The sequence below is a fragment of the Sorex araneus genome, chromosome X (assembly GCF_027595985.1).
Source record: "Sorex araneus isolate mSorAra2 chromosome X, mSorAra2.pri, whole genome shotgun sequence".
Lineage (NCBI taxonomy): Eukaryota > Metazoa > Chordata > Mammalia > Eulipotyphla > Soricidae > Sorex > Sorex araneus.
In genome coordinates this window covers 286,462,987-286,482,112 of record NC_073313.1, presented here as the reverse complement: position 1 = coordinate 286,482,112, position 19,126 = coordinate 286,462,987, and the positions used below count along the sequence as shown (strand labels likewise).

The 19,126-nt window shown below is 42.9% G+C and overlaps 1 protein-coding gene across 3 annotated transcripts in view; it reads left to right on the top strand.

Moving 5' to 3' along the window:
• The window catches only part of CRACDL (CRACD like), a 117,409-nt gene that overhangs the window by 72,112 nt on the left and 26,171 nt on the right, over nucleotides 1-19,126 (top strand). For all 3 annotated transcript variants that reach the window (XM_055123502.1, XM_055123503.1, XM_055123500.1), the window contains exon 3: nucleotides 7,018-7,186. In XM_055123502.1, the coding sequence (XP_054979477.1) occupies nucleotides 7,018-7,186 (169 nt within the window). The remainder of the gene's footprint in view (nucleotides 1-7,017; nucleotides 7,187-19,126) is intronic.

The window sequence follows — 19,126 nt, the reverse complement described above, 5'->3', positions numbered from 1 at the left end:
GGAAAGGAAAGGAAAGGAAAGGAAAGGAAAGGAAAGGAAATTCAATGAGTTAAAAAAGAGAAAATATAATTATGTATACTTTTAGTAGAAAATACATAAGGATATATGAAGAGCTCAGGTAATTCCCAAAAGTATAAGTGAAAGGAAATCATATGGAATGAAACTGTAGAACAATAAGAATTGATCTGAAAAATATTTAAAATAAACAGGTGGGGACTGACGAGATAGTATAGTGGGTAGGGTGCTTGCCTTGCGTGTGGCCAATCCAGGTTCCATCTCCTGCCCCCCTATAGTCCTCTACCTGCCGTACTATTGATCTGGCCTATATTTTGAGTTTTTAAAAGATCAGAACAAAAGAATCAAAATAGGAGTGGATTGTGCCAATATATTTTCTGTCGTGTGTGCTATGATTTCTCAGGTCATCACTGAGATCACAGAGTTGGAAGCCAAATCTTACAAACTAGGAGTGGAAAGAAATAATTTTTCCCCCTTTTTAAAAATCTTTAATTTTTTATTTTATAAGTTAGTTCACAATATTTGATTATATTTAATATTCAAACACCAATCCCACCACCATTACACCTTCCCACCACCAAATTTGGGATGTTTCCATCCCAAGACCCAATCTCTGCCGCAAAATACAACCGAAATAATATATTTTGTATTGTCTGTTATGAAGAATTGATGAACATGCTTACAAAGACATGTTTATATAGGAAACAATGTGAAAATTGTTCTGTTTTGGTAGGAGCCATTAAGATATTCTATAGGCTATCACTAACTTGTTAAAGTTTGAGTGATGTGAGCTTTGGTATATATATCTGAAAATGTGTATATATATGTTATATATATAAAACATATATATATATTTCCCTCTAAGAGTTATTGCCTACTATCTGAACCCCATCAAATGTGGTGTAGTAATTATGAAGAATGGGTAGGGAGTGTCTTATGATGTGTCTCACAGCTGCTTTCAAGGCTTTTATGGCCACGTGGTCCAGGAATATGTTCACTCATATGTGAGGCTTGTCCCAAGTGCATGGGGTGTGGCCTTGAGTATGGCAGTGGTTGGGTTGTGGAGGTCGGCTGTCGGGACTGGGTCCCTTGGGGCGGGGAGGGCTCTCACCTGCCCCCTCCCATCGGGGACAGCCCCCTAAAACAACCTGTCGTGGAGACCGGTGGCATGGCTATAGGGGCCTCATGTTATGCTCCCTTCTGGGAGAAGTAGCCATGTGAAAATAAAAAAGATTCTTATGAACTAATTTGAGTAGATTAAGCAAAAGCACACAGATTATACTTTGTTTTTCTTTTGGTTTGGTTTGGGGGCTACATCCAACAGTGCTCAGGGCTTACTCCTGGCTCTGTGCTCAGGCTCTCTGGTGGGATCAGGGGTTTTCCCCGAGCAAGGCCAGTGCCTTACCTCCGTGCTATCTCTTAGACATACAGGCTATCTAATAGAGTATTAATAGTCACAACAAATGCAAAGTAGACTGATGGCAGTAATTGTTCTATCGAAATTTGATGATCAGAGATGAAGAGATAGATTAAAGGCTGATTTGCATGATCTAACATGCTCTTAGATTCTCCAGACTCTTCTAGGAGCTATCTCAAAACATTGAGCTAGGAGTAGCCCCTGAGCACTGCTGGTTGTGGCATAAAAACAAAGAAAATGGAGGAGAATAAGTGGATTTCTAAAACTAAAATTTAAACACAAGTTTTCAGAAAAGTTGAAAGTGACAGAACAGAAAATATGGACTTTGCTAATAGTAGACAAAAGGAAGCTGGCCTAGTTGTATTAATAATAGTCAAAACAAAATTTTGTGCAGGGTTGTAGAGATAGTACCACAGGTAGGCGCTTGTCTTGCATGCAGCTGACATGGGTTTGATCTCTGGCATCCCATATGGTTCCTCAAGCTTTGCCATGAGTGATCCCTGAGTGCAGAGCCAGGATTAACCCTGAACATCTCCCGCTGTAGCCTAAAAACAACAAAACAACATTTAAAAAATTAGCCAAAAACACTACTAAAACTAAAGAGAACCATTTCACAAAAGTTACTGTTGCCCTAGCAACATAATAATTTTACCTTTTTTTGTACCAAATGTGAAAAGTTAGTAGAAGTTGACAGATAAATATAGATAACATTTACAGATTCAATTATTTTAATACATTTATGCCTATAGTTGGTACAAAGATTGGTTTTTAAAAAATAAGGATGTAAAAATATTTTGTTGAGAACAAAATTAAACAAAAGGTCCTACTCTAATTTGCCTACACAAAATATTGAAGAAAGCCTACTGTTTTCTTTTTTTTTTTTTGCTTTTCGGGTCACACCCAGCGATGCACAGAAGTTACTCCTGGCTCTGCACTCAGGAATTACTCCTGGTGGTGTTGGGGGACCATATGGGAAGCTGGGAATCGAACCCAGGTCGGCCGCGTGCAAGGCAAACGCCCTACCACTGTGCTATCGTTCCAGCCCCGAAAGCCTACTGTTTTCAAGCATAGTAAGAACATTTACAAATTTATGGCAAATGTCAACAAATGTGAATGAATTCAAATCATACAGAATATATTTTCTGATTATGATGCACTTAGCTAGAAACAAGTAACAGAAAGATATTAAGAAAGGCCCCACATGCTTTAATTAAGGCATATCTTTCTAAATGAGCTGTATGTCTAAGAAGGTATTAAAACAGAAACTAGAAAATTTGTTTAACCAAACAAAAATGGAAATACATGTAAATATAGCTAATACAGATTTAGAGGAGAACGTATCACCTTAGAAAATAGGATGAAGGAAGGAATAAGGTGAAAGTAGAAATGACTACAGTGAAAACAGTCAGAGGGATTGAACAAAATCAAGCCTCTTTTTTTTTTCTTTTTGCTTTTTGGGTCACACCCAAAGATGTTCAGGGGTTACTCCTGGCTCTGCACTCAGGAATTACTCCTGGCAGTGCTTGGGGGAACCATATGGGACGCCAGGGATCAACCCGGGTTGGCCATGTACAAGGCAAACACCCTCCCCGCTGTACTATCTCTCTAGCCACCCTCCCCCCATTATAAAGCAAATAAAATGCATCATCCACGCATGCATTGGTCCTAAGACAGTTCAGTGCCTTATTACCAAAGCAAAGAGTGGACCCCCCATTCCATAGCACTGCAGCAGGAAGAATATGTGAGCATCACAGTGACCCCAAGCCCTTGTCAGGGTTAGGCCTGTGTGTAAACACACGCAAAACAAAGGAAGGGAGAGAGGGGCACCACACCGGGCTCTGGGCAGCGGCACTCTATCTCTCCTGCCGCCCGTGCCCACGTTCGGTAGTCTCCAGCCACTTCCCCCACCCCGCGGAGGTTGATGGCGATGACGAGGCAGGCAAAGGAAGAAATGGAGCCAGGCTGGTTGGTCTCAGTTGCAGTTTATTCCATTCCCATCTCCATTCTCCTCTGAGTCTCCTCCTGCTTCTTCCTCTTTCATGCTACTTCCTTCTCTTTCTCCTCTGGATCTGGATCTTGATCTAGCTTATCTAGATCTGGCTCTGGGACCTTCCCCCACCCCCCAGCCCACTCTTTTATCCTAGTTAAATCCCTAAGAATGAGGGGTTGGGGCTTACACATAGGTGTGGTCACAATCAATAGGGGTAAAGTTCTTTCCCTCAGGGGATGCTGCTTCCAGGACAGATTCTCTTTCAGTAGGATGACCCAACCAAGGGTGGAATCCCATGGGTGTGCTTCTCCTCTTCTTGTCCAACTAACATATAAGCATTCATAATATTACTCATTTTGTATGGACATAGCAAGAGATGCATTAAGCTTATAGAATTGCTCTCCTGGGATCATCTCAATCTCAGACTACAGTGCTCAGGCCAGATTAGTCTTTCCTATCTTTAGCAGGATCCTAGTCTCGTCGTTGCTTTTGGATCATGACAGCATCTGTCCATGACCAAGCTCTTAACATATAGTTAAGCATTAGGCACCTTGTCCAGGCCCATCTCGATGCCAGGGTAGCACATAACTCACCGTTTGCCCTGGGTTCGTCCCATCTCTCATCGGGACCCTGCTTTTGGGGGTGCTAGGAAGTAAGGCAGCTGAGGCTTAAGTCGAATAAGCAGATGCCCGGGAGTGAATAATATTTGAAGTCAATTAAATCCTAAGTTACAAAAGCATATTAACAACTGTCTTTCTTTGTCCATACAAAAAGGACATTGTTTTAAAGTAAACTATTCAAAAGACATGAGGAGAGGAGCAAGGCAATATTAACTTACAATACAAGTTCACTGTCCTAGCAAGGTCTGACCTTACAAATTAACAGAGTCTGATTAGGGGAAAAGCTGATTAACTGGTTGGGGAAGGGAGCATAGAAGTGGTTACAGATAGACAAAGGAATGGGAGTGATTTGGGAGCACCTTGATGGACGTAACCCGATATACCTAAGCTCCTTGTGGCAAGAGGAACAGGACATCCCAATGTTGTCTAAAAATGTTTAGAGAGGCTGGAGTGATAGCACAGCGGGTAGAGTGTTTGCCTTGCACGCAGCTGACCCGGGTTTAATTCCCATCATCCCATATGGTCCCCTGAGCACGGCCAGGGGTAATTCCTGAGTGCAGAGCCAGGAGTGACCCCTGAGCATTGCTGGGTGTGATCCAAAAAGCAAAAAAAAAATGTTTAGAGATTATTACCAGATATGCCTAAACTCTTTGTGGCAAGGGAGAAAGGACAAACCAATGATATCCTACAGGCCTGGCCCAAGTGCACACTCACCCCACAACCAAAGGTATCACCCACGGTGAGCACCACAGCTCAAGTATAGTTCAAGTACCACCAGGCGTGTGTGTGACTTTTGGTCATCACATCATCAATAATGACAGAGGAAACACGAGAGGGAAAGAAATAGCGCAGGACATGCTCTGGGCAGTGGAACAAAGGCAGATCAGGTCTGAAATAGGGCTTTACTCTGTGTGGCGACTAAGGTGGTAAGCAGAGGTTACTAATAACTAGATACCAATGAATACTGGGGGGAAATTCCTAAAATACAAACTCAAAGAGATTCAATAAGTAGAAAACCCCAGAAATTCCTTTAGCCACTACAGAAATGGAATTTCAAGTCCGGCAAGGAATTAGGCCCCAAAGGCATGACTGTGTGACCACCAGAGAGAGTGCTTGTGCCTGCAAGGAACCGTGAGGTGGCAGGCTTGTTTCCATCTCAGAGATGTGGGCCTGCCTGCTGGCCAGGCAAAGGGCAGCTAGTGAGCAGAGTCCCTGACAGTCTCTAGACAACAAATTCTCTGGGGACCAGCAGTTGGCACTGTCTAGCATTTTAAGATTGTGAAGGTAAGAAAACTTCCACTGCAAGAAAACTTTTCAGCAGAATGATTGTCTTTAAGCCAGAATTGCTCCACCTATGACTGTGTTAAAAGCTCTTACTAGAGGGACTGGGGCCATAGCACAGTGGGAATGCACTTGCCTTCCATGCAGGTAACCCAGGCTCAATTCCTGGCTCTCCATATGGTCCCTGAAGTCCACCAGGAGGGATCCCTGAGTGTAGAGCCACAAGTAAGCCCTGAGCACCACAGGTGTGGCCCAGAGACTAAAAGAAAAATAAAAGAGTTCCTGCAAGAGTAATCATAAATCATTCTTCATTAAACTTCCCAGGGATACAAGCATGCAAAAAAAAGAAAACCAGAACAACAACAACAAAAAAAACCCTGTTTGTTTCTCAGGAAGTCAGATTAAAACCCGTTCATTATAAAGTAACATAATGGGAGACTAACACCCAAGGATAGTAGAGATAAGGACCAGGAGGATCTCTCCATGGTTGGAAGCCAGCCTCACATGCTGGGGGAAAAGGCAGTTGGGATAGAGAAGGGACCACTAAGTAAATGATACTTGGAGGGATTGCTCAGGATGGGAGATGTGTGCTGAAAGAAAATTGGACCTAACATGATGGCCACTAGTACTTGTACTGCAAACCATAACACCCAAAAGGAGAGAAAGAGTAAAAGGGAATGCGCCTGCCACAGAGGCAGGGGTGGGAAGGAGTGGGGGTGGCAGCAGGGATATTGGGAACATTGGTGGTTGGAGAATAGGGGAGATGGGCACTCAATCATTGTATGACTGAGACGTAATCACGAAAGTTTGTAAGTCTGTAACTGTATCTCCCGGTGATCCATACATAAATAAAAATAAAATCATGATTCCCTCTGGGAAAAAAATCTATTCATTTATAAAAGTTGTGGATTGTTTTAAGCCAATTCTCAGGCTCTGTTAGCACCCTGGCATATATGGTGCAACATTCTTCTGTAGTTTGTTCTCAAATAGTTAGAGAAAAGGAAGGAATTTGACCCATGCGGTTAATATGAACTGTGTGATTCTAGGTGTGATAAAACTTGTGTGTGTGGATGAAGGAGGCATCAGAGAAGAAGTGACAGAATTGCTGCAATCTGTCATCAGTTCTGACCACTGGGAAGCATGGCAGGGTCAGGCTCAGCAACGCCATGGCCACGTGACAGTTTTTCTCACTAGAGATTGTGAGCTCACCATGGTGCTGAGCACTGCAGTGAGAGCACCTCTTGCCCAAGAGGTTGATTATTCTTGGTGTTTATGTCCATCTTCAATGAAATGAGAGAATTATTTCCAAAAATAATTATTGAGACATCACATGCTATGCATCTCATCAAGGCTTTTTGTGGTGGATTCTGTAGGTGTATGTGTGTGTGTGTGTATGTGTGTATGTGTTAGAAATAAAAACTAGATTTCAGCATTTGTGCTTTCTGAGAACACACTGCAAAGATTTCTTGGCTTTTATTACGTTACAGAATAAGCAGGAATCAAGAGTTGGCCCTGAAAAAAAAAAAAAAAAGAGTTGGCCCTGGCCTGCCAAACCAGTGTCTGGTGTCTTAAGTGCTTCTGTGTCCTAGCCAGACTTCCGGGAGTGAGTGATGAACAGTGGACAGAAATCTTACTTTTGCTCCTTCCCGTGCTGCTTTGCTGGGTGAGTACTCACACTCGTCTTTTCTGTGTAGGAAAGAAGAAGTCTAAATTCAAAACATTTAAGAAGTTATTTGGGAAGAAGAAGAGAAAAGAATCACCGTCATCCACGGGAGGCAGCGTCTGGAAACAGAGCCCTGTGAAGAGCGAGGTCATCGCCACTGGGACGGGGCCGCTGGGCTACGACTCCGAGGATGAGCTCGAGTAAGTCCCTGCGTGTCCCGTGGGCCTGGGTGGGGGCCTTGTGATGGTGGCATGCTGAGCCTGTCCTTCGAGCAGTTCTGCCTGAGGTTCTTGTGTCAACATCCTCTTTTCCTTTGATGCACAACGATGTGATGACTAGGGCTGGGCACTGCCAGGCATGCTCTGTGCCAGGTTCATGTAGGTCCCTGGAGAGGAGGCTCAGGTTCATGAGCACAAAGGGTCTGTGTGTCCAGAGAACTTGCTCAGTGTCCGAGAGCTGGGAACGGCAGCATTGGCACCTGAACCAATTTTATTCAACTTAATTACTGTCTTGAGGATTCTAATGCTACACTCAACGGAGACCAAACTTGATCCTGGAGTAGTTCAATGTGAAAATTTTTCACTAGAGGGGCAAGATAGGGAAGGCTTCTCGACATTTGGTCTAGAAAAATTATCCAAGATTTAATTAGAATCTACTTAATGAATATAGAAATTTGAGGAAGTCTAGTAAATTAAAAAAAAATCTTCATTTACGTCATTTGTGTCCCATCAAAATATGCACATACACATATCACTTGTATCACTTGTATCACTTGTCATCCTGTTGATCTTTGATTTGCTCGAGCAGGTGCCAGTAACGTGTCCATTCGTCCCTGTTGCATGCTAGTGTAGCCCAGTGATATCTGCTCGCTCCAGGAACAGGAAGAACCTCAAATCATTCATTCAGGGTTTTGACGAAGAAGTCTGACCATCTCGTTGGTGGGCGGCCACGCGGTCTTTTGACGTCCCATGGAATTCAGTCAGTAACAGCTCTAGTCCAGCAGTCATCTCTGAATCGCATTATGTGTCCGACCCATCTGATTTTTGACGGTTTGGCAAACAAGACAGCATCCCTGATACTTGACCGTCGAAGGAGGTTGGAACTCTGAATTTCGTCTCTCACTAAGTGAAATGTGATATTCCAAGCATAGCTCTTTTGATTCCTCTTTGGGACACCTGATTAGCCTTCTCATCCTGTTCTCGTAGGGCCCAGGTCTCTGAGGCATACGTTAGTGCAGGAAGAACAGTGGAGTCAAAAAGATGTGCCTGGAGTCAGAGGTTCTTTGTCCTCTTAAACACTTCTTCGACGCTCTTGAAGACGTTCCATGCTGCTCTCTTCCTCCTGCGCAGTTCTCGCGCCAAGTCGTTCCTCATGTTGAGTTCTTGACCCAGGTACACATAGCTGCTGCATTCAGAGATGTTTGTTCCGTTGAAAGCAAATGGAATGTCAGGGACTAGTTTGTTTTTCATGAACATTGTTTTGCTGAGATTCAGCTGCAGTCTGACCTATCCACATTTGTGGTCGAAGTTGGCCAGCATTTGTGCTGCTTGGCTAATGTTTGGTGTTATTAGAATGATGTCATCAGCGAAGCAGAGGTGGTGTAGTTGCCGACCATCTATCTTCACTCCCATTCCTTCCCATTCTGGTTGTTCCATGACATTCTCGAGAGTGGCACTGAAGTGTTTCGGTGAAATGGTATCACCCTGCCGAACTCCTCTCTTTAGGTCAATGATCACTTCCTTGTAGAATGGTGAGATCCTGCTGGTGAATCCATAATACAGCTCATGGAGGATCCTGATGTATTGAGTTTGAAGGCCCTGTTTGGCTAGGGCTTTGATGACTGCTTCAGTCTCAACAGAATCAAAGGCCTTCTTTAAATCGATGAACATTAGACAGAGCGGCATCTTGAACTCTCGCGAAACTTCAATGCATACACATATGCTTTATTCTATTACTCTGTGTGGGCCAGCTTGATTACTTTCCTCTGTTTGGAGTGCTGGCTTGGGGCCCACTGGGGCAGTGCCACAGGGCTGGGCCAACCAGGGCCTGCGCTCTGCTCTGTCCCCCTCTCTGAGTCCTCTCGAAGGGCACTGCCCCTCAGAAAGCATCAGAGGGAGCCAGCATTCTCCCTCCACTGCCTCCTCTGCTGCTTTGTGAGGGAGTTGAAACTGCACTAACCACTTGGTGGCACTAAGCAACCAGAAAGAAGAGACGGGAGGCTTTGCTTGCAGGGTTTTGTTCTGGATTGGCTTGCTCTCTGCAGAGGGCGGAGGAGGAGCTGTCTCTTGTGGAGAGGAGACTGTACCCACAGCTCTTAGGGGCAGGGGTCAGGCTTGAGGAGGAAAACATTCTCAGATATTGCTGCTTGTGAAATGTCTTCTTGGGGCCATACCCAGGGCACTGGGCCCTCAGACCTGCCCAGCCGGGTCATCCAGACACACTGGTCACTTCCAGGGCACTAGCCCTCAGCCCCGCCCATCTGGGTCATTCAGACACATTGGTCATTTCCAGGGACACTGGGCCTTCAGACTCATCCAGCCAGGTCATCCTGACACACTGGTCATTTCCAGAACAGAAGCACAGTGGGCAGCAGGGCTAACTCACCTGTTCATTTGTCCTCTGCTCCATCCCCAGCTCCCAGAGTCCTTTCCTTTATATTCCCAGGAGCCAGCAGGGCCTAACCAGCTGGTAAAAGTCACTGGATTGGACTGGAGTGACAGCACAGTGAGTAGAGCAGTGGCCTTGCATGCGGCTGACCCAGGTTTAAACCTGGCACTCTATGTGATCCCCTGCACACTGCCAGTGATTCCTGAGTGCAGAGCCACCGACCACCACCAGGTGTAGACCCAAAAGAAAACAGAGTAAAACATTTGTGATATTGTGATTTATGAGATATTATGGGGCCTCTTACTTTGCATGTAGCCAATCAGGGTTTGATCCCTCACACTGCATGTCCTCCCTAGCTCTGATCTGGGGAGTAAGCCTGAGTACCACCAGCTGTGGCCCTCCTGCCTGCTCCATCAAAAAAACCAAAAAAGTCATTGAATTGACACTAAGAGTATAAACCTTGGGGCAATATGATGAGGCCAGGAGTGCAAATGGCATTTTTGTTTGATTATCTTGGGGCCACCACAGGCATTTGGATTTTTTTTTTCAAAAATATTCGTCATTTCCTCTGCCCATTTTTTAGTAACATTGATTTTGTTGGTGGTAGTTTTTTAGAGTAAGCTGTTTGAGTTATTTGTATGGTTTGAATACTAACTCTGCTTCAAATACATGATTTGGAAACATTTTCTTCCACTTTCATTTTATTGATGGTTTCTGTTGCTATACAGAATTTTTTACATTTGATATAGTCCCACTTGTTCATTTTGTTTTGTTTTGTTGCCTTTGCTTTTCGTTGCAAATCTAAAAACTCATGGACAAGATCAATGTAATTACTGCTTATGTTTTCTTCTACGAGTTTTAATTCCAAGTCTTTGTTCAAGTCTTTAATCCATTTTGATTTTGTGTATGATGAAAGTCAGCATGGCCCAGTGTCATTCTTTCCTATGTGGCTGTTCAGTTTTCTGAACAGCATTTATTGACAAGTGAGATCTTTCCTCATTGTATGAGCTTGACCAATTCTTTGTAATAAATTAATGGAGACACGATATTAGAGGAGCTCTTTTATATTAAACATATGAAACAACTTTTATTTTTTATATAATTTATTGATTTTGTGATTAGTGAGTCACAGTGAGGGTACAGTTACAGAATCACACATTTTCGTGCTTGTTTTTCCCTCATGCAATGTTCGAGAGCCCATCCCTCCACCAGTGTCCATTCTCCACCACTTATGAACCCAGTATCCCTCCCACCCCCCTATCCCATCCCCCCCACCCCACTCCGCCTCTGTGGCAGAGCATTCCAATTTGTTCTCTCTCTCTTCTTTTGGGTGTTGTGGTTTGCAATAGGGGTATTGAGTGGCCATCATGTACAGTCTCTAGTCTACTTTCAGCGTATATCTCCCTCCCCGCTTGGGATTTCCAATCACATTTTACTTGGTGTTCCCTTCTCTATCTGGGATGACTTACCCCCAGCGTGTGAGGCTAGCTTCCAAACCATGGAGACAACCTCCTGGTATTATAAACTACTATCTTGGGTATTAGTCTCCTACTCTGACATTTTATACTCCACAGATGAGTGCAATCTTTCTATGTCTGTCCCTCTCTTTCTGGCTCATTTCACTTAGCATGATATTTTCCATGTTGATCCACTTATATGCAAAGTTCATGACTTCATTTTTTCTAACAGCTGCATAGTATTCCATTGTATAGATGTACCAAAGTTTCTTTAACCAATCATCTCTCCTTGGGCACTCGGTTTTTTCCAGATTCTGGCTATTGTAAACAGTGCCGTGATGAACATATAAATGCAGGTGTCATTTCTACTGTACTTTTTTGCCTCTCCAGGATATATTCACAGAAGTGGAATTGCTGGATCAAATGGAAACTCAATTTCTAATTTTTTGAAAAGTGTCCATATTGTTTTCCAAAGGGGCTGGACCAGTCGGCATTCCCACCAGCAGTGTAGAAGGGTCCCTGTCTCTCTACATCCAGCGGTTGCTTTTGTTCTTTCTTTTGGATGTGTGCCATTCTCTGTGGTGTGAGGTGGTATCTCATAATTGTTTTGATCTGCATCTCCCTGATGATTAGTGATGCAGAGCATTTTTTCATGTACCTTTTAGCCATTCGTATCTCTTTCTTGGAAAAATTTCTGTTCATTTCTTCGGACCATTTTCTTATGGGGTTGGATGTTTTCTTCTTGTAGAGTTCAACTAGTGCTTTGTATGCCCTTGATATCAATTCTTTATCAGATAGGTATTGGGTGAATATTCTTTCCCACTCTGTAATTGCCTTTGTATTCTGGTCCCTGTGTCTTTTGCGGTGCAGAAACTTCTTAGTTTAATGTAGTCCCATTTGTTTATCTCTGTTTTTACTTGATTGCTTAGTTCCGTGTCATCTTTGAAGATATCTTTATCTTCAATATCGTGGAGGGTTTTGCCGACCTTGTCTTCAATGTACCTTATGGACTGTGGTCTGATGTTGAGGTCTTTTATCCATTTTGATCTGATTTTTGTGCATGGTGTCAAGTCGAGGTCTAAGTCCATTCTTTTGCCTGTGGTTTTCCAGTTATGCCAGTACCACTTGTTGGAGAGGCTTTCCTTACTCCACTTCACTTTTCTTGCCCCCTTATCAAAGATTAGATGATCATACATTTGGGGTTGTGTGTTGGAGTATTCCACTCTGTTCCATTGGTCTGCGGTTCTGCCTTTGTTCCAGTACCATGCTGTTTTAATTGATGAAACAACTTTTCAATGCATAGGCAAAGGAATTTTTATTTCTGAAGCACGTTGATGCTTGGCCAGCCACCTAAGACCCCATCACTCTCCAGCTCTAACACTTTCAGTTCCTGACCCTCATCTAACTGATGAAGCAGCAGCCTCACTTGCCCCTCACAACAGTTTACACACTCATCTTCTATCTCTTGGAATGACTGAACTTATTTTTATATTCTCTGAATTTCTTATACACTGTTAGATGAGTCTAGAGCATCTATTAGAGTCAGACCCGGTGGTGCTGGCACGCCCCCTGTCCTGAACACCTCATGAGGTATGCACCTTAGCTTGTCCCCATTCCACGGACACAAGGTTCAGGGGTGGATTCAGGGAGCTCATCTATGTGATCCTGCAGCCAGCCTTTGCCTCAGCGTCTGATTACCTGCTGAGGAGCATGGCCTAGCCTAGACTTGGTATTCCATTGGCCACGTAGTCATTTTTTTAATTCTACCATTTCTTTTGCATGTGCTTATGAGGAACTTTTCCTTCATCATCTCCTTAATTGCTCTGAGATATAATTAGTCTGGGAAAGGTGGGATAGCTCATGATTCTCCTTTCAATGGTTTTCCTTCAGAGTCATGACTTTAGCAATTTATAACAGTGACCACTGAGTTGTTGGGTTTTTGTTGCTATTGTTTGTCCTTTTGATCAGTGTTCTACTTATTTTTGTTCTTAAATTTTTGGCCACTTTAGGGAATCACTGACTAGCTTTTAAAATTCCTGATAAATATATAAAATAAGCCAGGAAATCACCTGTAAGTATTATTGATGTGGTTGACAAGAGTATTTTATTTTTACAAGAGTATAAACGTTCATATTTTAGAGATACAGTGTTACCACACCCCACTCTCCCTAAGTGTCAGGGTCCCTAATCACTTTCCATGGAGCCCTTCCTGATCCCACTGGCCCCTTGGTCACCTAAGGTATGTGATAAGAGTTTAAGTTTGTTTTTATTGGACATTTTCCATTCCCTTGCTTTATTAATTTACATACCACATATGAGTGATATCATCCCATATTCGTCTTTCTCTTTCTGTTATATTTTACTTAGCATGACACATGTCTGTATTGTAACAAGGGGCAAGACACCATTATCATAGCTGAGTAGTGTATATACATTAGTTTGTGATTTCCAGATCTTAACTTGTAAATAGATCCATCTTCAAAGAAAGAGGTGTGCATTTAGGATTGATTCTTGGAATATATATCTAGGAGTAATTGCTAGATAATATGGTATTTGTAATTTTTAAAAGACGAGTCCTAACTTTTTCATGGACTTGGAACTTGGTAGTTCTTATTTATATGAGACTAGATATCTCATTATATCTCATTTTTATTTGTGTTATCATTTACCTGATAATCAGTGGTGTGCTGGATTGCTCTCTGTATGTCTTTTTTTTTAAGTGTTTGTTCAGCTATTCCCACTATTTTTGGTGGGATAATTTGGTTTTATATTGTTGAATTTCGTGAATACCTTATGTACCTTGACAATTAATCCTGTTTCAGATGTATGGTGTGCAAGTATCCTCTCCCATTCAACAATATGTCTTTTCATTTTAACAATAGATCTTTTCACTGTGCAGAAATGTTTTTGTTTAATGTAGTCCCATTCGTCTTTTACTTTCATTTTCCTTGCCAATGGAGCTGATTCACTGATAATACCTTTGAAATCAATATCATGAAGTGCTTTGTCTATATTTTCTTCAATGTATTTTATATTTTATATACATTTATATCTAATGTATTTTATAACTTAGATATCTCATTATATCTCATTTTTATAAATCTAAAATCTGGTCTACAATCAATTTTAAGCTACTTTTGTATACAGTGTGAGATAATGATCCAATTTCACTCCATTCAATTTTCCCAGTACCATTTGTTAAAGAATGTTTTCTATCTCATTGGCTCCTTTGTCATAAACTGACTGTCCATATATCCAGAAAGTTATTTCTGGGATCTACTTTTGTGCTATAGTTTAAGGTCAGGGAACAAAGTGCCTGTCATAGAGACAGGCTGGAGGGGGGAGGGAAGTTGGTAGGAGGGAAACTGGGGACATCGGTGGTAGGAAATGTACACTGGTGGAGGGTTGAGTATTGGATCATAGTATGATTGAAACATAATCATGGACAGATCTGTAACTGTGTATCTCAAGGTGATTCAATTAAAATAAATTTAAAATCAGGAAACAATGTTTTTAATCTTCTTTTTTTCTCAGAATTACTTTGACTCTTTGGAGAGGTCTTGTGGTTCCATACAAGTTTTAGTAATGTTAGTAGCATTGTTAATACCTTAAGGTATATGAAAACAAGGAAATAATAAATTTTAAAATAAATAGAAGTCCTATGTTACTCTCCTTATAGCTCCAACATTTAGTTTCTTAGATATCTTACTACTTCCAAGTAAGATTTCTTTTCCTTTTATAAGATTCCTCAAGTATTTATTGGAAGGTTGTTTATTGATGATGAATTATCAATTTAAAAGATTTTGGCCAAAGGTCTTTATTTCCACTTCAGATCCAAATAATAAGGTAGAATATTCTTGGTTGAAGATGTTTTTTATTAGCACTTTGCTTATATCTTTCTGACCTATAGTTTCTCTGGGAAAATCTGCTGATTTCTTATGGCAAAACTTATAGAGGTTCTCTTGTTTGTGACTCAGAACTTTGCTTTTGCTCTTTTTAAAATTATTTTTATTTTTTGCCAGTTTTATTATAATGTGTCTTGGTGTGCATCTGTTTGGATTTATTTTGTTTCATGGATCTGGGTATCCAAGTTCTTTCTCAGCTTGGAGAAGTTTTCAGCTATTATTTTTTCAAATAGAATTGTGCCTTTTTTCTTCTCTTCTTCTTGAGCCTCTATGATGTGAATATTGTTCATCTTGATCCTGTCCCATTTATCTCATATTTTACCTTCATTGTTTTTAGGGGTTTTTTAAAAATGTCTTTTTGGATGGTTTCCACTACTTTACCTTCGAACTCACTGATTCAGTTTTTATCTTCTTCCATTCTGCTAATGATCCCCTCTATTACTTTAAAAAAAATTTGTTAGTGAATCACCATGAGGTACATTTACAAACTTATGAACTTCCATGTTTGCATTTCAGTCATACAGTGATCATTTACGTCCCTCCACCAGTGCCCATTCTCCTCCACCAATGTTCCCAGAATCCCTCCCACCAGCCCCGCCCCAACCCCCACCAACCACCCTGCCTCTGCGGCAGGGCATTCCCTTTTGTTCTCTCTCCTTTTGGGTGTTGTGGTTTGCAATAGAGGTATTGAGTGGCCATCATGTTCGGTCTATAGTCTACTTTTGGCATGCATCTTTATTATGTTTTAGTTCTGTTCCTATATTCTCTCATTCTTTTCTCACGCTTTTCTTGCATCTCCTGTCTGTGAAATTCTCTTTCATTTGCTCATTTCATCGTCGGGACTGTTACTTTGAAGACTTCTTCATATAACTTGCCTCCATCTCCCATTATTTCTGCTCCACATGGATGCAGATGGACCTCAAATGTTTATATTCAAGCCAATGCTGGCAGTTGACCAGGGCTTTAAGATCACAATGTTGCCATTTATTTCTTACAGGTGTGGCTTTCTTACCACCAGTCAAATGTGGATTATTTGGGTCAGGGTTTCTGTCTGCCAGCAGAAAGACTTATTGGTAACTGTCTCTGAGCTCCACCTACTATTCTAGAGATAGGTAGTGGCTCCTTGAGTATTTGTCCTCAGAATAAGTTACTATGGAGAGTGAGGCCCAGTGTGACATCCACTAGCAAGATCACAAGACACCACCAAAGTGGCACCTGCCAACGATGGTCTCACCCCTCTGGGTATAAACTATCTTGCTTCCATTTCAGTGTTTTAAGTTTAAGGTTTCAGCAGGTGTCTATTACCCACTTTCTTGCCTCTCTGCAGAAAGTTCTACATATTAGAAACCTCCTTTGCAGCTTGTTGTTTCGTGGAGGGGTTAATTCTCGCCAAGGGACTCTCTCTGGCTCCAGTCTGGCTCCTGCCCTGCCCCACAGTGTAAGGTTTGTTCATTGGTATTTAAGGTTGGTCTCAGAGCAGAGCAGCTGTGTTCACAGAAGTTATGCACAAGTTCTCTTTGGGCCCACCTTATCTCTTAACTTTAAGATAATTTTTTTGCAGTGCTGGGAATTACACTCAGATCTCATGCTTGCAAGGCATGCACTTTACCTTGAGCCATATTTCATGCTTATCATCTTTAAATGGGAGAATGTGATTGAATAATTAATTTCATAATTTTCAGCTCAAACTAATGAGAAAAATATTTCTTTAAATTTTTGTTTAAGTTCAATTTAAATGCAATTTTCTTTTCCCTGGAAGTCTTGGTCCTTATAAAATTAACAAAATTATTTTTTTCATCCTGAAGTATATTTATAATAAAGTATATTTATATGATAACTCCCTTTATCACACTGGAATTATGCATTGTAAAAATTTCTGTGTTATGATTCTGTTTTCACTGTTTTAAAAATTTTGTTGATCTGCTTTTGCATGTGTGGTGCTGGAGAGCCAACTCAGGCCTGCATGTGTAAGGCATACCTAGCCACTGAGTGCACCTCAGCCCCTGCACTGTTCCTCTGAGTCAATGTACTGACTGATAATATTACCAAGTGTAATTCAGTAATGACGTTCTGTTAGATTGTGACTAATACTACTAGTGGATACAGTTTTATATCTTTGGTCCATGTTTTTGGTTCTTACAAATTATCCTATTGTGAGGGTTGGAATCACGTGGGTAGGGCAATTGCTTTGTGTGCAGCCAAACTGGGTTCGATTCCCAGCAACACATATGGTCTCCTAGCACTGCCAGGAGAGATCCTTGAGCACAGAGTCAGGAGTAATCCCTGAGCACAGCTGGGTGTGGCCCCCAAACCAAAATAATAATAATAATAATAATAATAACAGCATATAGTTATTTCTGTCTGGTTATGTAAATAGCCTGACACAAATCTTTATTTTCAGTTCTAGTTCTTTTTGTTTGATTTGTCTTTAAATTATGAAAACATTTGTATAGTTTGAGAGACAGAATGTGAGTCCTTTGGTCTATGTCTTCATCTTGTTCTGGCCTTCGGAGGGGAGATTGTTTTTACTGGTTTTTATTTTTAAAAGCAGACTCAACACACACACACACACACACACACACACACACACTTATTCATATGTGCTCAGATTTGTCGATGTGGCCCCTTTGCCACAGGGAGTTTGCAACAGCCCACTGCTTGTTTCCGTGTCCTCTCGCCGCTGCCCTGCTGTAGAGTCCTCATTACATGATGTCCTGTCCTCACTGAGTGTGCCCAGGCACCTTCTGAGAGACATGCAATGCTTCCTGTCTTCCATGGACGTGTCCTGTGCCTAGCCTCACATTAGTGCGCTTTGCCCACGTGTCTCTGCAGCGGTCTTCTCAAGCTGACTCTTCCCTTGTGAGGCAGAGCAGACGTGTTTGAACAGTGGGTGTGTTCCCAGCATGGGGTTATGGGGGCCCACGGGAGGAGGCAGACCCCAGAGTGCACTGCCACGTGCCACGGCGCTGCCTGTCCCTTCCCTTGCTGGCCTGTCCCGCACTCTCCTTGGCTCCGAAGGCTCCCTGCTTGCCAGCACACTCTGCAGACTAGAAGCTGAATCAAAATCAAGTCTCTGTGACCAGCACATTGGATGTGCAGTGAACAGGGCTGTCCCTCAGAGGACCAGGTTGTGCTGGACACGAGGGGCTGTGTCCTCCAGAGCAGGTTTTCCTTCCTCTATGACCAGGACTCGATCATCTCCTTCCACCTATTGTCCTATGAGCGTCCAACCCCCAACCCCACTTCCGATCAGGGCGTTTCATGAATGCCCTGGGCATCCGCTTGGAGGCTTGAGCTTGGGGCTGGGGACAGAGCTGGAACCGTGGTCACCAGGCTCCCGATCTGCTGCTTTGTGGATCTGGTTTCAGGTCCAGTGGATGTGTGTTTTGGATGGCCTGTGGGGATGTCTCTGATGGGCTGGTCCGTGGCCAACCGAGGCTGCCCATGAGCCCCTCGGGAAAGTCTCCACTCTCCCAACTCCAGCCCTTCCCCCCCAGTAGTCACCTTCTTCCTCCTGCAGGCAATAAAAGTAATTCACACAGCCTTCAGCACTGTTAGAAGACCTCCCGTCTCCGCAGTGCTCTCAGGGTTGGACCACTAGTTTCACAGGACAGCGGACACCGGGCAGTGAGAGATACAGGCAGGGGCCAGAATCATAGCGCAGCATGCAGGACATTTGCCTTGCACATGGCTGACCCAGCATCAATCCCCGACATCCCATATGCTCCCCCTGTACCGTAAGAGTGATCCCTGAGCTCAGAGCCAGGGGTAAGCCCTGAGCACCACCAGTGTGGCCCCAAGTAAAAAATAAGTTAGAAAAACAATAAATGCAGGGGCTGGGGAGATGGCTTGGGGGTAGAGCATGTGCCTAGCATGAGTGAGACCATGAGTTTGCTCCCTGGCCCTGCATTGTACCATAGGGCTTTGTACACCAGCCCACAGCAAGCAGAACTCTGCCAGGAACAGCCCCGCTAAGGCCCTGCGAGGCCCCAGTGAGGCCCCGCTTAGGCCCTGCTAAGGTCCTACAAGGCCCCACCAAGATCCTACAAAGGCCTATAAGGCCCCACGAAGGCCCTGTGAGAGCCCCGCTAAGCCACTGCCAATAAGAGCTGCGTCTGGCATAGCCATGCACCTTTCCCTGCATGTTTGAGCCCAGTTCTCACAGCCCCTC